The 27449-nt window shown below is 43.9% G+C and overlaps 2 protein-coding genes across 31 annotated transcripts in view; one reads left to right on the top strand and one right to left on the bottom strand.

Annotated features, from left to right (window-relative positions):
- Positions 1-16050, top strand: part of SACS (sacsin molecular chaperone) — a 71197-nt gene extending 55147 nt beyond the window's left edge. For all 9 annotated transcript variants that reach the window (XM_067016429.1, XM_067016428.1, XM_067016430.1 and 6 more), the window contains one exon: positions 3167-16050. In XM_067016429.1, coding sequence (XP_066872530.1) covers positions 3167-14724 — 11558 coding nt within the window. In that variant the 3' untranslated portion in view covers positions 14725-16050. The remainder of the gene's footprint in view (positions 1-3166) is intronic.
- Positions 1-27449, bottom strand: part of SGCG (sarcoglycan gamma) — a 102504-nt gene that overhangs the window by 34236 nt on the left and 40819 nt on the right. For 9 of the 22 annotated variants that reach the window (XR_010837187.1, XR_010837189.1, XR_010837184.1 and 6 more), the window contains exons 7-11: positions 23399-23522; positions 18169-18350; positions 13895-13951; positions 6447-6677; positions 3713-6072 (exon numbers count right to left, since the gene is read on the bottom strand). Coding sequence is in view for 7 of the 22 variants with exons in the window: in XM_067016434.1 (XP_066872535.1) it covers positions 17675-17777; positions 18169-18350; positions 23399-23522 (409 nt within the window). In the remaining 15 variants the exon portion in view is untranslated. Of the gene's footprint in view, positions 1-2868; positions 6073-6446; positions 6678-13689; positions 13952-17402; positions 17778-18168; positions 18351-20229; positions 21143-23398; positions 23523-27449 lie in introns of those variants that run through there. The other 13 variants (XR_010837192.1, XR_010837195.1, XR_010837196.1 and 10 more) reach the window with 9 other exon arrangements.

Genomic DNA, 27449 nt, shown 5'->3' with positions numbered 1-27449 from the left:
TTGACCCAACTTGTATTATTTCCCCCCAGTTCATATTTCACTTGGAAGATCAGAGGATGTAAGGTTTGCTTTACAGAAATTGTTTTTATAGTAAACATTATTTTTTGAGTCAGTCTCTTCCTTGAAGCTGAAATACATTGAGAAACCAAGTCATTGTTATAGTGATAATTCATATAAATATAAATATTTACTTATTATATTTATTAATATAACGTATATTATATATAAATATAATATTTAAAAGTTAATATAAATATTAACTTTGGTTTCTAGCTTGTATCAAAAGTGGCTGATCATCCACAGCTGCTATGACTATATAGTCTCATATCTTTAAGGTGTGAGCAGAGAGGAAGACAGGATCTTGATGTCAGCAGGCTGCACAGTTAGCGCCTGCCCTGGGGACTCTGGCTTGTGTCGGCCATCTCCCCATTTGTTGTCCGTCTCCTATTAGGGATGGAAACGGGGAAGCCGAAGCAGTGTCAGTGATGACTTCTCGAGAGAAGTTTGGTCACGAGTGCTGTTCTGAATGACGCTGGCGCCTTCCGAGGTAGAATGAGGTTTCCGCTGGCCCCCTTGGGGTGTTAGGTGCTGCCACCAGGCTTGCAGAGTGCCCGAGGGAGTGCTGAGCCTGCCGGCGGCTGTCCTCACCTTCCCTCTGTGCTCATTTTCTTTCCCTGTTTTCCTTTTTCTTTGAAGGTCTGACTGACTGATGGCATACCATTTAATTGGCCCCTCACCTTATTTTGAAGTAGACTGTAATATCCTATTTCCGTTCATGTTGAAAATCTTTCTCAAAGTTAGGACTGAACATAAACACATAAATAAACAAAAAAAGTAGTGCAAATCCTTGAATCGTGATTCAGCATGTCGATGTGATTATCTTGAGCCGATCTACAGGAAAGCACAAACTACCCCGAGAAGAGCTATTTCTAAACAGACACATCTGATGAGAGTTTAGATAAGCACTTTCTGTCTCCAGGGACACCTAACAGTACTACGTAACCTCTTTTGACAGTGCTGATGATTTTAAACGCTAGGCCGCAGAAACACAAGTCTTTTATTAAAATGCTGTGAAATTATTTTACTGATACTGCTGGAGATGCTTTACAATCTACAATTTCAATGACTTTCTAATCCAGGGCAGGGAGACTTCTTTCTGTGTTAACGTTTATATTTTAGGGTAAAAGCTAAAGGCTTAAATACAAAATAAACAGAAATCGGGACTTCAGATTGAATTGACTTATGTACTTAGAATTGTGTCCTACGACATTTTCTCTCTCCTTTATTTTCCCTGCTGTTTTTTCATTTGAGCATGACTGGTGTTAATCGCATGTTACGTGTGGTGTGCGGGTTTTATTGGCATTTTATTCATACACTGATATTAGACAACTTTCCTGAAAGTAGGTATGTTTTATAAGTTCCAAAGTTCATGCAAGGATATCGGATAGGATTATCTACAAAATGCATGTCATGTGCCAATTATTAACGTAGGACACAGTGTGGTGCGTAGTTTGATTTTTTTGTTGAGTGTTCTGATTTTTAATTTCTAACCCTTTTTTGTATCTTTGGTATTGTATCCTCGCCTTACTTGTGATTTGGAAATTCTATTTTAGTTAATTCAATTCAGTAAGCATTTTTAGAACATTAAACAAATTAATTTTAAAAAATTATATCTTAATGGGACTCATAGACCGAGGAGGCTATGCAAGTCAGACTATTGACAAGATTTTATGACTTCTTAAATATTACTACTTGACTTACCCTAAGTCACACAATGTAGAAACTGATAATAATAAGAATGTGGGTATTGATATCTTCAAAAGTTGCAAAAGTATGCCCTTGCTTAAACTTCTACGGCAGTAATTTTAAATGTCTTATTGTAACATGAAAGATAATTTTCTTGGTAGAAAGTAAGGTCATCTACCTGATGTGTGAGTCTGTGGAACAAGGGTGTCCTTCCTTGGTTAACAAATGCTGATACAGAAAAATTTTAAGGGGCTTGAGGTGTGCCCCCTTTTATAACTTTTTCCAAAATTAGTCTTTTAAGAGTCTAGAAATTACGTGTACCTAGGGAGAAAATGGAATATTAGTTTTCCATAAGATTGAATTTGAGATGCTTTTTATTTCTCTCTATGGGCAAATAACATACGTATAGGTACCTAGTGTTACTTTAAAATTTTGTTACTCCTGGTGTTGCAGATAAAATACTCTGAAACACAACATGCACTTAGAAATAAAATGTTATTTTCTAGACCACTGATTAAAAGTCAGCAAAAATCTTTTTTTCCCCAGAGAAAACCTTATTAGTCTCCGAGTTTATAAAACATCTGGGAGCGGAGCTGCCTTGTTGGGGGTAACCCTGCATTCACAGCAGGGCCCGCTTCCCCTGTCGCTTGTCCCTGAAGCACTTCTGCAAAGCCCAGATCGCAGAAGAACACACTTTACTTTGTGCTAAGTACCAAGTAAGCGCTGCCTCGGAGGGTTGTGACTGTGCTCTGTACCCGGACACGCGCACAGAGCAGCCTTAGAGCCAGAACCTCAGCCTCATCCTTTCTCCAGATGAGAGACTTGCAGTCCCAGAGAGGCTGCGTGACCCGTAACTCCTCACACATCTAGTTGCTGGTGGAGAGGAAACTCCAGTGTCCTGGCGGCCTCAGCTCCTGGCAGCCGGGGTCAGCTGGGACGGGGTGCTCGCCCCCGTGCGCCCACTCGGGCCTTGCTTTACCCTGTGGCCACCCGGCTCCTGGAAACTGGGCCTCCTTATAAATTACTTACCCTTAAATAAAAGGGTCCTTATTTAAACTTTATCCACATTTTCTTTGGTGCTTTTATTTATGAACAAATCACCACTAAAAATTATTTTCCATGTTGATTCTATTTGTAGGGCATTATAGGATAATTTTTAAAACACATCTAAATGCATTTTAGATATTTATTTAAAATAAGCACTTTCCAGAGAGAATTACCACTCCCACAGGCTCTTATAAATACGGATTTATGTGTGATCAGCCCAGTTATGCCCAGTTTTTGTGTTTTCACAGTGTGCTTAAAACTCTCGAAATGACTTTCTAGTACTATTTAATCTGTCTAATCTATGAGAATAGAAAGTTAAATAAGTTACAGTAGAATTGTATGTATTCATAACATTTCTTTATGTGACTTACAGGAAGACCGTGTACCCAGCTACAGCTGCTAAACCCAGAACGTTTTGCACGTCTTATCAAAGAAGTAGTGAACACATTCTGGCCTGGCAGGGACTTGATTGTTCAGTGGTATCCATGTGACGAAGACAAAAAGCACCCATCTATTTCATGGCTTAAAATGGTGTGGAAGAATCTCTACGTACATTTTTCAGAGGATCTGACTTTATTTGATGAGATGCCTCTCATCCCTAGAACGGCGCTAGAAGAAGGTCAGACGTGTGTGGAACTCATCAGACTCAGGATCCCCTCAGCGGTCATTTTAGATGATGAATCTGAAGCACAGCTCCCAGAATTTTTAGCTGACGTTGTACAAAAACTTGGAGGGATTGTCCTTAAGCAATTAGATGCCTCCATACAACATCCACTTATTAAAAAATACATTCATTCGCCATCCCCAAGTGCTGTTCTGCAGATGATGGAGAAGATGCCTCTGCAGAGGCTCTGCAACCAGGTTGCGTCGCTCCTTCCAACACACAAAGATGCCCTAAGGAAGTTCTTAGCTAACTTACCGGACGGCAGTGAAAAGGAGAAAAGAGTAATTCAGGAACTGGCGATATTCAAGCGCATTAGCCACTCCTCCGGCCCGGGGATCGCCTCCTACACCAGGCTGAAGGGCTGCAGGGTGCTGCACCACGCGTCCCGGCTCCCGGCCGGCCTGCGGCTCTCCATCTCAGTTGTGGACAGCAGCGACGAGGCCACCATCCGCCTGGCAAACCTGCTCAAGGTGGAGAAGGTGAAGACCACCAGCTGCTTAAAGCTTATCTTAAAAGACATCGAAAATGCATTTTATTCACTCGAAGAGACGACACACCTTATGTTGTGGGTCCTCGAGAATCTATCCTCTCTTAAGAATGAGAATCCAAATGTGCTTGATTGGCTAACGCCATTAAAATTCATTCAGATCTCACAGGAGCGGCTGGTATCGGCCAGTGAGCTCTTTGACCCTGATGTGGAAGTACTAAAGGACCTCTTCTATGATGAAGAGGAAACTTGTTTCCCACCCTCAGCTTTTACCTCACCAGATATTCTTCACTCTTTAAGACAGATTGGTTTAAAAAACGAAGCCAGTCTCAAAGAGAAAGATGTTGTGCAAGTAGCTAAAAAAATTGAAGCTTTACAGGCCAGCCCTTGTCCAAATCAGGACGTTCTGCTGAAGAAAGCCAGAACGCTCTTACTGGTCTTAAATAAGAACCACACCCTGCTGCAGTCGTCTGAAGGGAAGATGGCCCTGAAGAAAATAAAATGGGCTCCAGCTTGCAAGCAAAGGCCTCCTAACTACCCAGGCTCCTTAGTCTGGAAAGGGGATCTCTGGGACCTCTGTGCACCCGCAGACATGTGCGACGCGGCCCACGCCGTTCTGGTCGGCTCATCACTTCCTCTTGTTGAGAGCGTCCATGTGAACTTGGAAGAAGCTTTAGGTATCTTCACAAAACCTGATATCGGTGCTGTCTTAAACCACTTTAAAATTGTTGTCGATTGGTATACTTCCAGCACCTTTAGCGATGAAGACTACTATCAGTTCCAGCACATTTTGCTCGAAATCTATGGATTCATGCATGACCATTTAAACGAAGGGAAGGATGCTTTCAGGGCCTTAAAATTTCCGTGGGTTTGGACTGGCAAAAAGTTCTGTCCTCTCGCCCAAGCTGTGATAAAACCGTTTTACGATCTTGACCTTCAGCCTTATTTGCACAGTGTGCCTAAAACCATGGCAAAGTTCCACCAGCTGTTCAAGGCCTGCGGTTCAGTAGAGGAGCTGACGCCAGATCACATTTCCATGGTCATTCAGAAGGTGTACCTCAAAAGCGGCCAAGACCTCAGTGACCAAGAAAGCAAACAGAATCTTCATCTTATGTTGAATATTATCCGATGGCTTTATAGCAATCAGATTCCAGCAAGCCTCAACACACCGGTTCCTATACATCATAGCAGAGATCCTTCCAAGCTTATCATGAAGCCAATTCATGAATGCTGTTACTGTGACATCAAAGTTGATGACCTGAATGACTTACTGGAAGATTCCGTGGAACCGATCGTTTTGGTGCATGAGGACATACCCATGAAAACTGCAGAGTGGCTGAAAGTCCCATGCCTCAGTACAAGGCTGATCAACCCCGAAAATATGGGTTTTGAGCAGTCAGGACAAAGAGAACCACTGACTGTAAGAATTAAGAATATTCTGGAAGAATACCCTTCAGTGTCAGATATCTTTAAGGAACTTCTTCAGAATGCTGACGACGCGAATGCAACAGAATGCAGCTTCCTGATTGACATGAGAAGAAACATGGACATTCGAGAGAATCTCCTGGACCCGGGGATGGCGGCGTGTCACGGGCCGGCTCTGTGGTCGTTCAACAACTCTCAGTTCTCAGATTCGGACTTCGTGAATATAACAAGGCTGGGGGAGTCTCTGAAGAGGGCGGAACTTGACAAGGTGGGGAAGTTTGGCCTTGGCTTTAACTCCGTGTATCACATCACTGACGTGCCCGTCATCATGAGCCGAGAATTCATGGTGATGTTTGACCCCAACATAAACCACATCGGGAAGCACATTAAAGACAGATCTAACCCCGGGATCAAAATTAATTGGAGTAAACAGCAGAAAAGACTTAGGAAGTTTCCTAATCAGTTCAAACCATTCATAGATGTATTTGGCTGTCAGTTACCTCTGACCGTGGAAGCGCCTTACAGCTACAGTGGGACTCTGTTCCGACTGTCCTTTAGAACTCAGCAGGAAGCCAAAGTGAGTGAAGTTAGCAGTACCTGCTACAACACCGCAGATATTTACTCCCTTGTGGATGAATTCAGTCTCTGTGGACACAGGCTTATCATTTTCACTCAGAGTGTAACCTCAATGTATCTGAAGTACCTGAAAATTGAGGAGACCAATCCCAGCTTAGCTCAAGATACAGTCATAATTAAAAAAAAATTGTGCTCTTCTAAAGCATTGATTGCACCTGTCATCAGCGTTTTAAAAGAAGCTGCTAAGCTCATGAAGACTTGCGACAGCGGTAACAAGAAGCTCCCCGCTGATGCACCCAAGTCAGCTTGCATCCTTCAGATCACAGTGGAGGAATTTCACCACGTGTTCAGAAGGATTGCTGATTTACAGTCACCACTTTTTAGAGGCCCAGATGACGACCCAGCTGCTCTCTTTGAAATGGCTAAGTCCGGCCAATGCAAAAAGCCATCGGATGAGTTACCACAAAAAACAATGGAGTGTACCATCTGGCTTATATGTACCTGCATGGATACAGGAGAGGCTCTCAAGTTTTCCCTGAGTGAGAGCGGGAGGAGGCTGGGCGTGGTTCCGTGCGGGGCCGTGGCAGTTTTTCTGGCTGAGATCCAGGACCAGAAGTGGGCTGTGAGACCACAGGCTGGAGAGGTGTTCTGCTATTTACCCCTACGAATCAAAACAGGATTGCCGGTTCACATCAACGGGTGCTTTGCTGTGACTTCCAACAGGAAAGAGATCTGGAAGACAGATGCAAAAGGACGCTGGAACACCACCTTCATGAGACACGTGGTGGTGAAAGCTTACCTAGAGGCACTCAGCATCCTGCGTGACCTGGCCATGAGTGGGGAGCTGATGGGCTACACTTACCATGCAGTGTGGCCTGACCCTGAGCTGGTTCATGATGACTTCTCTGTGATTTGTCAAGGGTTTTATGAAGATATAGCTCACGGGAAAGGGAAGGAATTGACAAGAGTCTTCTCTGATGGGTCCACGTGGGTTTCCATGAAGAATGTGAGATTTCTAGATGACTGTATACTTAAGAGAAGAGATGTTGGTCCCGCAGCCTTCAAGATATTTTTGAAATACCTCAAGAAGACTGGGTCGAAAAACCTCTGTGCTGTTGAACTTCCTTCTTCCGTAAAATTAGGATTTGAAGAAGCTGGCTGCAAACAGATACTGCTTGAAAATACATTTTCAGAGAAACAGTTTTTTTCAGAAGTGTTTTTTCCGAATATTCAAGAAATTGAAGCAGAACTCAGAGATCCTTTAATGAATTTTGTTCTGAATGAGAAAGTTGATGAGTTCTCAGGAATTCTTCGTGTTACTCCATGTATCCCTTGCTCTCTGGAGGGGCATCCTCTGGTTTTACCATCAAGATTAATCCACCCTGAAGGACGGGTTGCAAAGTTATTTGATACTAAAGACGGACGATTTCCTTACGGCTCTACTCAGGACTACCTAAATCCTATTATTCTGATTAAACTCGTCCAGTTAGGTATGGCAAAAGATGATATTTTATGGGATGACATGCTAGAACGTGCCGAGTCAGTAGCTGAAATTAATAAAAGTGATCACGGTGCTGCTTGTCTCAGAAGTAGCATCCTGTTAAGTCTTATTGATGAAAAACTAAAAATAAGGGATCCTAGAGCAAAGGATTTTGCCCCCAAGTATCAAACAATCCCCTTCCTCCCATTTCTCACAAAACCAGCAGGTTTTTCTTTGGACTGGAAAGGTAACAGTTTTAAGCCTGAAACCATGTTTGCAGCAACCGACCTTTATACAGCTGAGCATCAGGATATAGTTTGTCTTTTGCAGCCAGTTCTAAACGAAAATTCACATTCCTTCAGAGGCTGCGGTTCAGTGCCACTGGCTGTTAAAGAGTTTTTGGGGTTACTGCGGAAGCCCACAGTTGACCTGGTCGTAAACCAATTGAAAGAAGTTGCCAAACCAGTTGATGATGGAATCACATTGTACCAGGAGAACATCACCAACGCTTGCTACAAATACCTTCATGAAGCAATGATGCAAAGTGACACCACTAAGATATCAATTATTGAAAAGTTAAAAACCTTTAGCTTCATTCTAGTTGAGAGTGCATATGTTGACTCAGAAAAAATTGCTTTTCATTTGAATTTTGAAGCAGCCCCATACCTTTATCAGCTGCCTAATAAATATAAAAATAATTTCCGTGAACTTTTTGAAAGTGTGGGTGTGAGGCAGTCTTTTACTGTTGAAGATTTTGCCCTCGTTTTGGAATCTATTGCTCAAGAAAAAGAAACAAAACAAATAACAGAAGAGAATTTTCAGCTTTGCCGGCGAATAATCAGTGAAGGAATATGGAGTCTCATTAGAGAAAAGAAACAAGAATTTTGTGAGAAAAATTATGGCCAAATATTGTTGCCAGATACTAATCTTAAGCTTCTCCCTGCAAAATCTTTATGCTACAATGATTGTCCCTGGATAAAAGTAAAGGATAGCACTGTAAAATACTGCCATGCAGATATACCCAGGGAAGTGGCTGTGAAACTAGGAGCAGTACCAAAGCGACATAAAGCCTTAGAAAGGTATGCGTCCAACATCTGCTTTACAACACTGGGCACTGAATTTGGACAGAAGGAAAAACTGACCAGCAGGATTAAGAGTATCCTTAATGCCTATCCGTCAGAAAAGGAGATGCTGAAAGAACTTCTTCAGAATGCTGATGATGCAAAGGCTACAGAAATCTGTTTTGTGTTTGACCCTCGACAGCATCCAGTTGATAGGATATTTGACGACAAGTGGGCCCCCTTGCAGGGGCCAGCACTGTGTGTGTACAACAACCAGCCCTTCACAGAAGACGACGTCAGAGGGATTCAGAACCTCGGGAAAGGCACCAAGGAAGGGAACCCATGTAAAACTGGACAGTATGGAATAGGATTCAATTCTGTGTATCACATTACAGACTGCCCTTCTTTTATTTCTGGCAATGACATCCTGTGCATTTTTGATCCTCATGCCAGGTACGCACCGGGAGCCACATCTGTTAGTCCTGGACGCATGTTTAGAGATCTGGACGCAGATTTTAGGACACAGTTCTCAGATGTTCTGGGTCTTTATCTGGGAACCCACTTTAAACTGGATAATTGCACAATGTTTCGATTTCCTCTTCGTAATGCAGAAATGGCAAAAGTTTCAGAAATTTCTTCAGTTCCATCGTCAGACAGGATGGTCCAGAATCTTTTGGACAAACTGCGCTCAGATGGGGCCGAACTTCTAATGTTTCTGAATCACATGGAAAAAATTTCGATTTGTGAAATAGATAAAGCTACGGGAGCCCCAAACGTGCTGTATTCTGTGAAGGGCAACATCACTGATGGAGACAGGCTGAAAAGGAAGCAGTTTCATGCCTCTGTAATTGACAGCGTCACTAAACAGAGGCCGCTCAAGGACATACCGGTTCAGCAGATCACCTACACTATGGATACGGAGGACTCGGAGGGAAACCTTACCACCTGGCTGATTTGTAACAGATCGGGTTTTTCCAGCATGGAGAAAGTATCTAAGAGCGTTATATCAGCTCACAAGAACCAAGATATCACTCTCTTCCCACGTGGCGGGGTAGCTGCCTGCATCACCCACAACTACAAAAAGCCCCACAGGGCCTTCTGCTTCCTGCCCCTCTCGCTAGAGACGGGGTTGCCATTTCATGTGAACGGCCACTTTGCTCTCGATTCCGCCAGGAGGAACCTGTGGCGGGATGACAACGGCGTGGGCGTTCGGAGTGACTGGAACAACAGCTTAATGACGGCCCTCATCGCTCCCGCATACGTCGAGTTACTAATCCAGTTGAAAAAGCGCTATTTCCCTGGTTCTGACCCGACGTTATCGGTCTTACAGAACACGCCTATTCACGTTGTAAAGGACACCTTAAAGAAGTTTTTGTCTTTCTTCCCAGTCAACAGGCTTGACCTGCAGCCAGATTTATACTGTCTGGTGAAAGCACTTTACGGCTGCATCCACGAGGACATGAAGCGCCTTTTGCCTGTCGTGCGGGCTCCGAACATTGATGGCTCTGACCTACACTCTGCAGTTATAATCACTTGGATTAATATGTCGACTTCAAATAAAACTAGACCATTTTTCGACAATTTGCTGCAGGACGAATTACACCACCTTAAAAACGCAGACTATAACATCACCACACGCAAAACAGTGGCAGAGAATGTCTATAGGCTGAAACACCTGCTTTTGGAAATTGGCTTCAACTTGGTTTATAACTGTGACGAAACTGCTAATCTGTACCACTGTCTGATAGACGCCAATATTCCCGTTAGCTATGTCACCCCTGCTGACGTGCGATCTTTTTTGATGACGTTTTCCTCTCCCGATACTAACTGCCATATTGGGAAGCTGCCTTGTCGTCTCCAGCAGACTAACCTGAAACTTTTTCACAGTTTGAAACTCTTAGTTGATTACTGTTTTAAGGATGCAGAAGAAAACGGGATTGAAGTGGAGGGACTGCCCCTCCTCATCACACTAGACAGTGTTTTGCAAACTTTTGATGCAAAACGACCCAAGTTTCTAACAACATACCATGAATTGATTCCATCCCGCAAAGACTTGTTCATGAATACGTTGTACCTGAAGTACAGTAACGTTTTACTGAGCTGTAAAGTTGCCAAAGTGTTTGACATTTCCAGCTTTGCTGACTTGTTATCCTCTGTGTTGCCCCGTGAATACAAGACCAGAAGTTGCACAAAGTGGAAAGACAGTTTCACAAGTGAGTCTTGGCTGAAGAGTGCATGGCATTTTATCAGTGAATCCGTACATGTGAAAGAGGATCAAGAAGAGACGAAAGCAACCTTTGACACTGTTGTTGACACCCTGAAAGACTGGGCATTGCTCCCGGGAACAAAGTTTACTGTGTCAGCCAATCAGCTTGTAGTTCCCGAAGGTGATGTTCTGCTTCCTCTAAGTCTCATGCACATTGCAGTCTTCCCAAACGCCCAGAGTGATAAGGTTTTTCATGCTCTCATGAAAGCTGGCTGTATTCAGCTTGCTTTGAACAAAATCTGCTCCAAAGACAGTGCGTTTGTTCCTCTGTTGTCATGTCACACAGCCAACATAGAGAGCCCCACGAGCATCTTGAAGGCTGTGCATTATATGGTCCAAACCTCAACCTTCAGAACTGAAAAGTTAGTAGAAAGTGACTTTGAGGCACTCTTGATGTATTTCAACTGCAATTTGAATCACTTGATGTCCCAAGATGACATAAAAATTTTAAAGTCACTTCCATGCTATAAATCCATCAGTGGTCGCTATATGAGCATTGCGAAATTTGGAACATGCTATGTGCTTACAAAAAGTATTCCTTCTGCTGAAGTGGAAAAATGGACACAATCGTCATCCTCTGCATTTCTTGAAGAAAAAATACACTTAAAAGAACTATATGAGGTGCTTGGTTGTGTACCCGTAGATGATCTTGAGGTCTATTTGAAACATCTCTTACCCAAAATTGAAAATCTCTCTTATGATGCAAAATTAGAGCATTTGATCTATCTTAAGAATAGACTGTCAAGTATTGAAGAATTGTCAGAGATCAAGGAACAGCTTTTTGAAAAACTGGAAAGTTTACTGATAATCCATGACGCTAACAGTCGACTAAAGCAAGCCAAACATTTCTATGATAGAACTGTGAGAGTTTTTGAAGTTATGCTTCCTGAAAAATTGTTTATTCCTAAGGACTTCTTTAAAAAATTGGAACAACTTATAAAACCCAAAAATCAAGTTGCATTTATGACATCCTGGGTAGAATTCTTAAGAAACATTGGACTAAAACACATCCTTTCTCAGCAGCAGTTGTTACAGTTTGCTAAGGAGATCAGTGTGAGGGCTAATACAGAAAACTGGTCTAAAGAAACATTGCAAAATACAGTCGATATCCTTCTCCACCATATATTCCAAGAACGCATGGATTTGTTATCTGGAAACTTTTTGAAAGAACTGTCTTTAATACCATTCTTATGTCCCGAGCGGGCCCCTGCTGAATTCATTCGATTTCATCCTCAGTATCAAGAGGTAAACGGAACGCTCCCTCTTATAAAGTTCAACGGAGCACAGGTGAATCCAAAATTCAAGCAGTGCGATGTGCTCCAGCTGTTATGGACGTCATGCCCTATTCTTCCAGAGAAAGCCACCCCCTTGAGCATCAAAGAGCAAGAAGGGAGTGACCTTGGTCCACAAGAACAGCTGGAGCAGGTTTTAAGTATGCTGAATGTGAACCTGGACCCCCCTCTGGATAAGGTCATCAATAACTGCAGGAACATATGCAACATCACAACTCTGGATGAAGACATGGTCAAGACTAGAGCAAAGGTCTTAAGGAGCATATACGAGTTTCTCAGCGCAGAGAAAAGGGAGTTCCGTTTTCAACTGCGGGGCGTTGCTTTTGTGATGGTGGAAGATGGCTGGAAGCTCCTGAAGCCGGAGGAGGTGGTGATCAATCTTGAGTACGAGTCTGATTTTAAACCGTATCTGTACAAGCTTCCTTTAGAACTGGGCACCTTTCACCAGCTGTTCAAACACTTAGGCACTGAAGATATCATTTCAACCAAGCAATACGTTGAAGTGCTGAGCCGCATATTCAGAAATTCTGAAGGAAAACAGTTAGATCCTAATGAAATGCGCACCGTTAAGAGAGTCGTTTCTGGCTTGTTCAAGAGTCTACAGAATGACTCGGTCAAGGTGCGGGGCGACCTCGAGAACATCCGGGACCTTGCACTCTACCTGCCGAGCCAGGATGGGAGGCTGGTGAAGTCCAACATCCTGGTGTTTGATGACGCCCCGCATTACAAGAGCAGGATCCAGGGCAATATCGGTGTGCAGATGTTGGTGGATCTCAGCCAGTGCTACTTAGGGAAAGACCACGGGTTCCATACTAAGCTGACTATGCTCTTTCCTCAGAAACTCAGACCTCGTCTGCTGAGCAGCATCCTCGAGGAGCAGTTAGATGAGGAGACTCCCAGAGTCTGCCAGTTTGGAGCGCTGTGCTCTCTTCAGGGCCGGCTGCAGTTACTCTTGTCCTCTGAACAGTTCATCACAGGCCTGATCAGAATCATGAAGCATGAAAACGATAACGCTTTTCTGGCCAACGAGGAGAAAGCCATACGACTCTGCAAAGCTCTAAGAGAAGGCTTGAAAGTGTCCTGTTTTGAGAAGCTGCAGACAACATTAAGAGTTAAAGGTTTCAATCCTATCCCCCAGAGCAGAAGTGAAACGTTTGCTTTCCTGAAGAGGTTTGGGAATGCAGTCATCCTGCTCTACATACAGCATTCAGACAGTAAAGACATTAACTTCCTGTTAGCCTTGGCAATGACGCTTAAATCAGCGACCGACAATTTGATTTCCGACACTTCATACCTAATTGCTATGCTAGGATGCAATGATATTTACAGGATCAGTGAGAAACTCGACAGTTTAGGAGTGAAATATGACTCTTCAGAACCATCGAAACTTGAACTTCCAATGCCCGGCACTCCGATACCTGCTGAGATTCATTACACTCTGCTTATGGACCCAATGAATGTCTTTTACCCGGGGGAATATGTCGGGTACCTTGTTGACGCTGAAGGTGGGGAGATCTATGGGTCGTACCAGCCGACATATACATACGCCATTATCGTACAAGAAGTTGAAAGAGAAGATGCTGACAACTCTAGTTTTCTAGGAAAGATATATCAGATTGATATTGGTTATAGTGAATATAAGATAGTTAGCTCTCTTGACCTGTATAAGTTTTCAAGGCCAGAGGAAAGCTCTCAGAGCAGAGACAGTGCCCCTTCCACACCCACCAGCCCCACAGAGTTCCTGGCCCCTGGTCTACGAAGCACCCCTCCTCTTTTTTTTGGTAGGGAGAGCCACAAGACCTCATCCTCGAAGCATCACTCCCCCAAGAAGCTTAAGGTGAATTCTTTACCAGAAATTTTAAAAGAAGTGACATCAGTGGTGGAGCAAGCTTGGAAGCTTCCAGAATCTGAAAGAAAAAAGATTATTAGGCGGTTGTATTTGAAATGGCACCCTGACAAAAACCCAGAGAATCACGACATTGCTAATGAGGTTTTTAAACATCTGCAGAATGAAATTAACAGACTAGAGAAACAGGCCTTTCTCGATCAGAACGCAGACAGAGCCTCGAGGCGAACGTTTTCAACCTCAGCACCCCGATTTCAGTCAGAGAAGTACTCATTTCAGAGATTTTACACCTCATGGAATCAAGAAGCAACGAGCCATAAATCTGAAAGGCAACAACAAAACAAGGAAAAGTGCCCACCTTCAGCCGGACAGACTTACTCTCCGAGGTTCTTTGTCCCCCCCACCTTCAAGTCAGTTGGTAACCCAGTCGAAGCGCGCCGGTGGCTGCGACAAGCCAGAGCCAACTTCTCAGCCGCCAGGAACGACCTGCACAAAAACGCCAACGAGTGGGTGTGCTTCAAATGCTTCCTCTCTACCAAGCTGGCTCTGGTCGCCGCCGACTATGCGGTGCGGGGCAAGTCCGACAAAGACGTGAAGCCGGCTGCACTCGCGCAGAAAATAGAGGAATACAGCGAGCAGCTAGAAGGCCTGACGAATGACGTCCATACCTTGGAAGCTTACGGTGTAGACAATTTAAAAACAAGGTACCCCGACCTGCTGCCTTTCCCACAGATCCCGAATGACAGGTTCACTTCTGAGGTTGCCATGAGAGTGATGGAATGTACCGCCTGTATCATCATAAAGCTTGAAAATTTCATACAGCAGAAAGTGTGACCGCGTCGAAAGAAAAAGCAGAGCTAGGTCTTGAACGTGTGGTAGCACGAGTATGAACTGTCCTTAAGCTTCCTTGCCAGCTATTTAGGAATTGCGAAGCACACTGCAGACTGTTCGGGGAGAATTTTGGAGTTGTTATTGATATGAATTCCAACGGAATTCATATCATTAACTGGACCTCGGAACTCTTCTGAGGCTGGTGGTGAGCTGTGGAATCGCTGGAGGCAGCTGGCCGGCTGGGGTGGCAGCTTGCTGCACTGCACTTTATACAACCAAAGCTCAGCAGTTTGTTAGATAAGAGTCTCTCTGTCTCTGGTTAGGGTGAAGTTAGTTTTATGTCTTCCATGTAGTATATTTTGAAGGAGCTAATGAAACACTGGACATATCATTGGTTTAAACAAATAAGGGGAATTAAGTCTTTGGAGCTTATTATCTCTTTAAGTGGATCCTCTTGGGTGTGTTATTTTCTTATCAGCTGGATCCGATTATGAATTTGTTGCAATTTTACGTATTAGACCCTCAGTACATGTATAACATGGTACAGGACTTTACTCCTGAATATTACTTGATTGAGGCCGCGGACGGTACTGCTGGGACGCACTGAGTGCACTTTACATCCCTGTTCTGGATGTGCTCCCGCCCTGGGTTTACAGGCTTCCTGGTTCGTGAAGGTAGCACGTGGGAGACCCCAGTGGTGGCCGTTCTGGCCGCTGGATGTGAATACTGCTTCCAAGAACCGCCTGCCAAAGCGACATCTGTCACCCGTTAGAACATTTGCTTTATGTTTGTTTGTACATATTTTCCACAAACGTCATAATTTATATAGTGTGGTTGAACAGGATGAAATCTTTTGTTGTCTAAAGGTGCTGCAGTAAACGTTTTTTTTGTCCTTCAACATGGCACTTAGTGGAGTTTTTTGGATTTCACTTTGAAGGCATTAAAAAATTGTAAAATCATGTGACAATATCTAATAAGTTATAAAAGAGGAATTATCAGCTTGTTTTCCCCATGAACAATTCAGAACTGACATTTAATTTTTATCATGTTTCAACGTCCTACAGACAGACTTCTTTTGCAGAATGTAAAAGAAAGGTGATGATAATTAGTTTCTATAAGTGTGCTGGCTGTAAATGATGCAAAATACAATATTTTATGCAATTAAGGGCTTATGGAACATATTAAAACTTTTTTACTTTTACTGGTAATAAGGAATGTTTGCGCCTCCACTATTGTATTGCTTCTGGATGTGAAGCCATGTGATAATTTCTGCTATTATATTAAGTGCCACAATTTTAATAAAGCAAATGTACATATGAAATCATTGTAGCTGGCATTTCCTGAGAAACAGTTCCTTGAAAATAAAACTTAATATCTTCCTATATGAAGTTCTTACCTGTGTGTATCTGTGCATTTATTGGAAATATTAGGATAGAACTTTCCTATATATTTTATACTGGAATTTTAATAGGTTCCTTTTCTTATGATTGAATATAAAGTACTTGACATATACTAGGTTTATTAGGTGCTCACTGATTTTGTTAAGCGTTGATTTTATTTCGCCTTTTTAGGGAATAAAATTAGTTGACATACGTGGTATACATATGTATTTGGAAATACGTTAAATGTGGTTCTTCTGTAGGTAGAGGCTGGATTGATACCGACCTTGCCCCAGCGGAGGGCTGCGTGCCTGGGGCCGATTCACACTTGAGCCCTAACAGGTAGGACATGTTCATCTTTACACCTCAGGCACAAGTCTTCTAAATCCGGCAGACCGGGCTTGGAATTCTCTGTTCTGGGGCGGCCCAAACGCTCGGTCTCCAGCCGTCTGGGACTTTTAAGTTCTTGCTACTTTAAAACTCAGATTCGACACTTGGAATATATTTCATTACACAGAACACCCTGTCTGGCTTTTGTGGTAGTTGATCTAGGTGGAGTTTTGTGTTTTTTTCTAGACTTCCTTTAAAAGAAAAAAATACAGGTCCACAGTCCCTTATATGAAACCCTTGCATCCAAATGTTTTTCAGAATTTGGATTTTAGAACGTTAATACCAATGCATATAAACTGGGTTTAATGAGGCTTTTCCATCAGAGTGGGACAGCTCCCTTTACTCAAACACATTAGTATTTCTGCAGTGAGACCATGAATACCCACCCACAGTAAACTACACAGACACGAGAAGTAGCCTCATCTAAATTTAGGTCAGGTTTTGCCACCCATAGTTTGCAGTAGATGTATTTGGAAAGTTTTCAGTTTTTGGAACTTTTTAGATTTTGAAATTCAGGGTAAGGAATTTTGGACCTGAACTATTTTTTGTATTAGGCTTCCACCCCCGCTTTATCTTATTTTGCTTTTCTTATTAAAAAGAAGGTGGAAACTGCCAGCTGGTGTGGGCGTAGCTGCTCCTGCCTGAGGAAGGGGTTGGAACAGGCCTTCTGCACTCAGGAGCGGGTTCTGTGCTTCCCCGTGAACGGAAGGGCTGAATGCTCCACAGCCTCCAGGGGGAGCCCAGTGACGAGCCTGAGAATGATGGGGGGAAAACGTTCAAATAGCGCTCAGTCAAATAAAGAGAACCGGTCTGCTTTGGGGACTGGTGGGGTTGTCTTTCTTTAGCGCCAGCTGACGTCTTCTGTCCTTCCAATACTTTGCAGACCTCAAGGATAAAAGCTAGTAGAAAACAGCAGTTAGATGAGATTTTAATGAGTCACGTATGACTCCGGCTTCTACCAGAGACAGAACCAGCAGGAGACACACGGACACAGACCTGGGAAGAGCTCTCCTTCCAGGAGCTGACTCGCCATCGCGGGGGGCCGGCAAGTCCGCGCGCGAGACCTGCAGGGCGCGCACCCCATGGGCAGGAGCTGCAGGCGGCAGGTGGAATTTCCTAAAACTCTGGCTTCTGACGCTTCTTCTCCATTTATCTCGTTTTGACAAGTTTGGCCTCAAGTGTCATCACTCCATTGGTTTGGAGGCCGGTCCCAGGCACCCTGTGCCGTCAGGTGTGGGAGAGACTGGGGAAGACTTGGATACCAAAGCCAACGCGAGGTACACTTTACTGAAAAGTAAGAACTATGTGTTTAAAATTTGGGCTTGTTTCTCCTGTAGCTGCTGAGGGGCCCGGGAAGTGCCCTCATTTATTCTGGATACAAAGCCCAGGACAAAAGGTGAAGCTGCACTGACTGTTCAGCTCAGAACCCACCTTTTCTCCTCGGTGCCCTTAGACCCGCTTGTTCAACCTGCTTGTTTATACATGACCCGAGGTTGGTTTGGTTATTAAACCACAGCCAACCTGCAGTGGTATTTACAATACGGAGAAGCCAGCTAAAGCCAAGGGAGAAGAGGCGTGTTGGATCAGGGAAGGGAGGGGACGAAAACCGATACAAATCGACCCAGCCTCGCGGGAGCTCCCACCCTGCTTCCCTGTCTGCGCTCGGGTGGAGACTGACCTGAGGGCGCCCGGGCGGCGGGGGGACCTGAACTCGTGTAGGCGCTGAGGAGTCGGAGCCTGCAGGGGCGGGAGAGGTTCGCGGTCGTTCTGCTGAAAGGTCTTAGCAAGTCCATTCTGCTGCAAATCCAACTTTACTATTAAAGCTGCTATTTTGATCTTCATCTTTTTCACTTGCGTCTGCTTCTCAGTCGGTTCGGAAATTGGAAAAGAAACAGGGACCATTTGGCGAGGTCACTAAAATATCAGCACTCGATGGTTGATAAGCACTTATCCGTGTGTATGCCTCATTGGGTACGTACGTAAGCATGGCCTTGCACCTCTAATGGAAATTTAAGTGACACGGTATAATGTACTCAAGAAGACGGGTTTATGTAATACATCTTAGAATACAGCCCATCTAAAAGTTCTTATTCTAAGCAAGGAGAAATTCCTGGTCACTCTGTAGAATGAAGCTAGAAACAACTTTAGTGATGATTCCATTATAGCAGAGGAGCAAAAAGATCTCATTTACACCTTTTGTTTAAAAGGTTCTATTCCCCATACTTTCTTTGTTTTCCTCGACCTCACTTTATCATCGGTGTCATTTTTTTTGACATGTACACACGTTCTATGAGAACCAAACTAGTTTAGAAATGTTCCCTGGTGATCCCGTGTTCCGTCTACATCAGCTGGGCTGCAAGACTTTTTTCTTTTGCACAGACATGGTACAGGAAAGAAAGTACATATGACACAAAAACGGCGACATTATTTACTACGACAATGTGGAATGTTAGAGCAAGAAAGCAGACATTAATTTTAAAAATCAGGACTCAACTAAATGGAAAAGGCAAATACCAATTTATAATCTAAAGCCCTCCCCCACCCCCAGAAACTAGGAGCATTATATTCAGAGTTGAGTTTGCCCTTAACTGCTTAGGAAACACTGTGCTTTTGTTTTGTTAACTCAAGTGTTTATGACACTAATAATTTAAAAGTCACGGAGTTGTCAGAAGTGGGCGGCACTGTTAACACCTTGTCAAAACAGCACTGGAAATACTCACTTTTCTCTCGGTTCTGAGACTGTGGAAAGTGAAACTGAAGTTTTGTTTATAGTTATAAATACTTTAATTAGAAAGTTGCAGTGCTGGGCTTCCCTGGTGGCGCAGTGGTTGAGAACCCGCCTGCCGATGCAGGGGACACGGGTTCGAGCCCCGGTCCAGGAAGATCCCACGTGCCGCGGAGCAACTAAGCCCGTGCGCCACAACTACTGAGCCCACGTGCCACAACTATGAAGCCCGCGCGCCTAGAGCCCGTGCTCCGCAACAAGAGAAGCCACCGCAATGAGAAGCCGGCGCACCGCAACGAAGAGCAGCCCCCGCTCGCCGCAACTAGGGAAAGCCCGCGTGCAGCGACGAAGGCCCAAAGCAGCCAAAAATAAGTAATAAATAAATTTTAAAAACCCCCGAAGTTGCGGTGCTGTTTATACGTCCCACCACGTCTTGTGCCATGTGGGGATTCTAATGCTAACAACTGGTAGACCACAAGCCAGAACCGACACCCACGCCTCCGTGTGCCGAGGGGCATCTTTTGCAGGGTGAGTGAGTGGCCTCTGCAAAACCAGCGTGCTCGTGGGTCCAGTGTGCCCACCGGATGCAAATACGAATCACACAGCCGCCGGTGAGCGTAACAGGCTGGCTCCGTGAGGTTCCACCCGGTCCCTCACCTGTCCCGTCAGGTGAGCATGCCTGCTGGGCAGCTGGGAGCCCCTGGCTACTCGCGGGGCGATTCTGGTGGACGACAAACCCCTCTGGACTTGAGTTTCTCCACTTGTCAAGTGAGCGCGAGCCCATCTGCGCAGGTATCAGGTGGATTTGGTGCCGCGGATGGAATGAGACGCAGGTCACAGCTGTCCGAAGTGAAAACCGATGTGGAAATGCACGGTCACGGTTTAGTTTAATTTTAACAGATGCTGTGTGACCTTGTGACCTGTCTCATCTGAACCTTTTTTATCACCAGTAACTGGGGGAAAGCAGTACCTACCTCAAAGAGTTATGAGGATTAAAGAAAGTAAGACAAACTGTGAAGTCTGTGAAAAATGTAGGTTGATTTTTATTGCTCATTGACTATATAAAGAAAGCATGGTTTTGTACAATTTATTCCTCTGACTGCATATTGAAAGTCAAATCAACCTTAACGTCTCTTCAAAACTTGAAGATTTTCTTGTGAAACCTGACACACGTTGCATTAAAATGAAGAGAGCACTTACAGGTTTGAGCAACACAGAGGAAAACCGCATGGAACTCTCGGGGCACCTCAGCAGGACCGCGGCTCCTCTCAACGGCGAGTCAGACACCCAGAGCTGATATTCCACACAGCAGTTCAATATTTCACTGTAGATCGACACGTACAAGAAAGGGCAAGTCACAATGGTTCTGATGGGAATGAATCAGTCTAGCGGAATCAACACATTCTCCTGATATTCCTTTGACTTTTGTGTCTTAAGGTCCACCCGCCACTTTGAGATCACGGAGTTTCATGGGATCACTTCCACTGGTACATTTTTCTTTCTGAGCTCCTTTCGAAAGCGGGTCCTACTTCCTTCCCATGTGCCACCTCAGCTTGACTTTGTCGAGTTGCTCCAGGTGTGAAGGCTTGAGGTCAGCACTCCAAAGCTCACCGAAACGAGGCAGGTAGCTCCGTGGAAGATGCCGCCCCTGGTTTAGAGGCAGATGTGACTGTTCTCGTGGCACGTGGTACCCACGCCGGCCACAGACAGGTAAAGCTTCCCATCTGGACACGCACAGATTTCGTAGAGTCCCTGCAAGCTGCCTGCGGGAGCCTGAGTCCCCTCAGCCAACTTGGGTAAACACACGGCTTCAGCATCAAGCACAAGCTGCTTGGGAGACAACGAGAGATGAAGCGGTCAAGGAGGAATGAACGCAACAGGCACGAAATTAAATGCTCAAAATGTTCCAAACAAATTCGCTGTTTCTCTGCAGAGAAAATGAAGTAGGCACCTGGCATGACTGAAATCATATTATAACAATCTGATTCTCTAAAAGCCTATTTCTAGTTTACATCCAGGCAGGGGATAAACAGTCCTTAGGAACTGGAGGGAAGGCATTTTTTTCTTTTACTCATTGTGCTAGGCGAGCTAGAAAAATGTATGATGTGACACTTTTATGAAGACCTTTCAGAATTATTTGACCAAAATAATACAATTCTTTGCCTGATTCACATTTACCTTGTGTTCCACTTTGACCTTCAGCTTCTCCTCCCTATTAGGATAAAGTATTGATACAAGTCACAGAAGTAGATTCATCTTAGTCATTTTAACCTGTGATTGTTGGAATTTCTCCTGATTTTATTTTCCTGTGAGAGGCAATTAAATTCATCCGAATAGCTGTCAACCATTTCCCCAGCTTTAAAAATATTATTTGAAACTCTGCTGCCTTCTATTAAATGCAGGAAAGCCGTAGGCACACAGACAACTAAAATAAGATGAAAGCCACTGGATTTTTTGGTTCCTATCGAGGTTTACTTGAACTGAAATACAGACAAATGGCCATTTATTGAGATCTGGAAATCTCTCTGACAGCTTCAGGAAATAGGTGTGGTCACACAGAGCAGCCAAGCCTGACCAGGGCGCTCACTTATCAGAAGGAATTAAACCATGTTTGGGAAGGTTCCATGTTCTTCCTCGCCAACAAGGTCAGACCCCTCCTTTGCTTTACGTGGCTCTCATCCCGTATACTCCAAGCTTTTAATAAACTGGCGTTTGCGTCTGTGTCCCCTCTCGGGATGCTGACCTCTTCATGGGAGCGGTGGGTGACAGTGCACACGCATGATAGGCCGGCTTTGCCCCGGGGTCGGGGTCACTGTCAGAGGAGGAAGTCAAGTGGGTCTTATGTGTTTTTAGAGCAGAACCTGTTTAGGTTATTGTCTAATGCTTTGGGTGCTGCCAGCGCTTTGCTTTTGCCTGACTTGTTGGCTTCTCCTCTCTCCTTTTTCCTGGTTAATTGGTTAATTTTTTTCTAGTTATTTTTTTCCTGTCCTTCCAGCAAACTCTGGCCACTGATGGTCCATATACTGCTTTCTTGTTCCTCTTCATTTGCCTTTTTGGGAGAATATTTTCTGGGAGGCCAGACATCTCTTCACTTTGAACTAGCTTCCAGTAATAAGGGGTATCAACTTCACGTACGGGTCAGGCCGGGTGCTGCTTGTAAAATGACACCCAATTCATGAAAATAAGTAATATTATTTCAAAACTAAGATCAGTATAGATTTTTTTCAAGGTAATATGCTTTCAGTACGTAGTGACATTATGACTTAGTAATAAGATTCCAAAATTCCTGGCTTCCACTTTTGCGTTTATCTGCTCCATGCATCAAAACTTTGTAAGTTACAACCTGCAGGGGCTTCACCTGATGACCTTGGTTTCCCACCAGCGGGCTGCCCGTGAGGGTCCTGTGTACTCAGGAGCTGCCTTAACAACACCTCCCTCTTACTATTAAATCAGTGTCATTTCAAAGCTATCTTACCGCATTGGGGTCTCATAACCCCGTGACACTGTGAAGTACATACTAGTTCCCGAACTTGACAATTGAGGGGGTAGGCCCAGAGAGGCCTGTTAACGTCCCTGAATTCACACAGTAATTGGCAAACTGATCTGGCACTAGAAAGGTCAATAGTGGGGAGCCCGTACCCTGCTGCCCGTTATAGACACAGTTCGTATCAGCGATGTTTTATTTCTGGGCCTGAGGTTCTGGGTTTTTTCCTCCTGTAGCTCTTACTTTTCATATTTAATTTTCACTTACCCAGAACTCCGTGCGAGCGAGCACCCCAGGTGGTAACAGATGACAGCTGTCACAGGTAACTCCTAGTGACACAGCCCTACTGAGGGAAGTTGGATCACTAGGAAGGGGCAGTACTGATGTTCTCTGTAAGCTCTGAAAGTCTAGTACTTTTTTAAAGCTGAAAATAACGGAGAGACTCGAGCTCAAATACCAAACAATGCAGTCTGGATCCAACATAGAATTATTTTAACCTTTCTCGGCCCTTCTTTCAGTGCTAAATTGTCTTTTCCTTCCTTTCACATTTTCTGTGCTAAACCTTTCATGACGTTTCTTTACAAACTACCATAAACTTACTATGCTGATGCCTTAATGGACAAGCGTGTCATCAGTGCTCAGGGGACGTGAGGCTTGTACAGCGGGGAGGCCCACCCCGCCCCCATCTGTTGGACTCACCGTCCCATCACTGCTGTGAAGAACGATGTCCATCTGGGAAAGGGCCTCGATGTTCCCTGCAGCAGCTTGAATGCGAACGCCTTTCGGGGCATCCATGCTGAGACTCCGTGTCGGGGATTCTAGTCTGAAATGAGGGAGAGAAACCAGAAAAAATAGCATAAAAAACAGCCACCCCAGGAATCCCCCAACCACGGGCTTAGAATAGAAAATATAATCAGTAAGGTATATGGTATCTTCACTCATTCTTGAATGCTAACATACGGTACGTTACTCATTGATAAATCCAGAAATAAAGAGCAGTAAAGAATTTTAACTTCCCATCAATGGAGCCTATGAAATTAGCATCTTCTGAAAACAGATGCAGACATTAGACAGTCCCAGCCCTGTGTGGCAGCTTCGCCAGCGTGCTTAGCACTCTGGCACACCACAGCAGAAGAAAATGCTATTGCTGAATATCTCTGGAAAACTATTTTTTAGCCAAAATACAAACTTCTTCAGGAAAAAGAGAAACTTAAGGGCAACGCGTACATTTGCTAACACGTTCACAAAATAGGTTGTACGTTTGGACTCTAGGTGTTGTTTGCCCTTTTTTCTTTTTCATTTAGGAAGATTACAGGGCAGATGCAAAGGTTTCTTTTGGAAAAATACTGAATTACTGGAGTTGACAGGGTGGAGACTGGCCTCCGCTGGCGTTGTTTTTGTAAAATTTATCAGCATCTCCTTGTGATGCAGTCAAACGCAGATACAGAACCAGGAACACAGGAGCAGAAAAATTCTCTTATTTGCCTCCGCCTGGAAAAGACGGAGCTGCCACCAGATGTCACAGTGTGACCACTGGGCAGGATTTGCAGCTGCTCCAACTGACGCAACCAAAAGTTGAAAGGGTGACTTCCCTGAAAGGTGTAAAGATCCACAAGAAGGAGAACAGGATGGAAACCCCCCCAATGCAGGGTAAGAGCAGGGTGGAGGTGGGCAGGAGACACAAAGGGTAATGTTTAAGAGGAGAGAAGTGCCTGGTAATGAATTTGCTGCTGAATTGACTGTTTGATCGACTTTTACAATTTTTTAAAATTGAAGTCGAGTTGATTTACAAGGCTGTGTTAATTTCTGCTGTACAGCCAAGTGACTCAGTTATACATATATATATTCTTTTTAATATTCCTTTCCATTATGGTTTATCATAGGATATTGAATATAGTTCCCTGTGCCCTACAGTAGGGCCTTGTTTTTATCCATTCTATAGATACTAGTTTGCACTTGCTAATCTCAAACTTCCAATCCATCCCTCCCCCACCCCCCTCCCCCTTGGCAACCACCAGTCTCTTCTCTATGTCTGTGAGGCTGTTTCTGTTTTGTAGATAAGTTCATTTGTGTCATATTTTAAATTCCACATATAAATGATATCATATGGTTTTCGTCTTTCTCTGTCTGACTGACTTCACTGAGTATGATAATCTCTAGGTCCATCCATGTTGCTGCAAATGGCACCATTTCATTCTTTTTTATGGCTGAGTAGTATTGATTGACTTTTTTTTTTTTTTTTTTTTTTTTTCCGGTACGCGGGCCTCTCACCGCTGCGGCCTCTCCCGCTGCGGAGCACAGGCTCCGGACGCGCAGGCGCAGCGGCCACGGCTCACGGGCCCAGCCGCTCCGCGGCACGTGGGATCCTCCCGGACCGGGGCACGAACCCGCGTTCCCTGCATCGGCAGGCGGACTCTCAACCGCTGCGCCACCAGGGAAGCCCTGATCGACTTTTAAATCAGGTGGATTGTTCCCTTTGATCAGCAAGTTTCCTGTCTACCACTATTTGTTATGGAAAACAAAGCTTCCTTATGTACATCTCAGTATGTAAGATCTGATCTGTTACACATTTTAAAATATTACTTTGAGTGCGAGGAAACAAGACACATTCCTAGAATTTATCGGTCAAATTCTGTTGGGTTTACGTGTTGGGGAAACACACTGGTATCTTCATGAGCCTGGTCTGCTGATCGCGGGCCCCTTCTGACTTTGCTAAGTGCCTGCATTTCTCCTGCCAGGATTGTTGAAAGAAAGGGGAGGGGAGGGAAGGCAGCGGAGGGAGGTGGATGGGTGAGCAACTGCACAGGTCGGGCCTGTTTCAGGGACCCTGGTGAGGTGAGTCTGCTTCAAAGACCAGTTCTCAAACCGCAAACGACCTCAACATGCCCAGTGACTAGCTGTTAAGGACATTATACTGTGATGCTCCTGGGAGAGCAAAGCTTCGTCCCCTTTGCGTCATTTCTATCCTTGAAGATGAAACGTTTCAGTTCGGCACAGGTGTAGACACATTTTACCCAAATGGCTGAGATTCGAATGCTCTGAAGTGCACCTCTCTGTGAACGCATTCAACAGTGGTCGGATATCAAAGACCTAACGTTCATGTGGAAAAATAAGCAACAGCAGACAAAAATGGTGAAAGGGAAAAGCTGCAAGAGTGTGTGTATGTGTGTGCTGTGTGTGTGTTGTGTGTATTGTGTGTGTATGTGTACATCTGTGTGTATGTGTTTGTGTGTGTTTTGTATGTGTACGTGTGTGTGTGTTTGTGTATATATGTATGTGTGTATGTGTACGTGTGTGTGCGTATGTGTGTGGCTAGCCCTACCAGACACTGAAATATCTTTTAAAGTTTATTTAAGTAACAAAGTTGGTATTTGGGCCTGAATAGACAGCTGAGCAGGATAGAGTAGAAACTGCAGAAACAGACCCAGATGCCCAACTTTCAATCCATAGCCCAAGATAGCAACTTTCTTGCAGCATCCTTGGGCTAGTGGGTAAATTGAAATACCTGCTTCACAGAGGCCAAGATTTATGAGATATCTCAGTTTGGGCATTTCATATACACTAGGCTATACCTTAGAATCTCAGTCCCCATAAAATATTAAAATCCCAGCCCCTAATCTCTATGGGATCCTGATTTCTCCCTGAGTACCCTTGACTTAGCTTCCACTTTGCTCTGACCATGAATTTCCTCTTTATTACTGGGACCTGGGAACTAGCTTTCCTTGGTTTCTAGTTGAGCAATATTTATAAACTCTTATTAAGCAAACCAATATTTATAAGTGTTTGAAACAGGAACAAATATTTCCATGTCTGCTCATTTTACTCAACTAATGAAGACACATATATATTACTGACTATGTGCTAGGCATTGTTTCCACAAATTTACAAATAATAATATATTTAATCACGTCACATCCCTATTGGGTTGCAGAGGCTTTGCAGTTTACCCTACCGTATCCACATCTACTGATCCCTTAAGTTTCAGTTCACATGTGCTTCCTTATCTGTGATTTCATCTCAGATCACCCTGGAAAGGATTTATGCTCTTTTTCCTATGCTCTCACTATAACTTGTACCTTCATCGTAGCAAAGAATTATGTTGTTTTAACTTGTTTGCATGTTTCTTTTCCCAATAGACTTTAAACTCACTAAGGTCAGGGACCATGCCTTTTATCACTGTAGAACCAACATGTATTATAGACTCTGGCATATAAATACACCTAATACATTTTCGCTAAATTTAAAAAAAATGGAATTATATCATGTGTGAATGAGAAGTAGCTTTAAAACAGTATGTCAGAGTTCACACTTTTTTTGAGGATGATTTTGCCGTAAGAAATGTAAATCTAGCTTAAATACAAGTTAATTATATATTTTTTCTTAACTAAAATAATAGTTACCCTTTTATGACTACCATCTGAGCAAATACCAAAATTTGAATTGTGATATTTAAACGTGTATATTTCAGAGATCTTTTTATAAATGCATCATGATCTTAACCCAACAAAATCCACATTCAAAGTTTTCATGGGTCAGTTAAGATATTCCAGGAATATCTTACTTTACTCAGGCCAGGAATAGTAATGCTACTGTACAGAAATAAAAAGGGAAAGACAGTTTATGGCAAGAACTTAGAGAAGAAAATACGACTCTCATGTACTCAATCAGTGGAGCCCGGTAGTAAATCAAAGAATAAATCAGTGAAGGGTTCGCTTGCATGGTAGAAAGAGGGAACAGAGTGTATACGGAT

This window comes from Kogia breviceps, chromosome 16 (genome assembly GCF_026419965.1).
Source record: "Kogia breviceps isolate mKogBre1 chromosome 16, mKogBre1 haplotype 1, whole genome shotgun sequence".
Taxonomy (NCBI): Eukaryota; Metazoa; Chordata; class Mammalia; order Artiodactyla; family Physeteridae; genus Kogia; species Kogia breviceps.
Note: the sequence above shows the minus strand (reverse complement) of the source record. Positions and strands in the feature narration are given on the sequence as shown.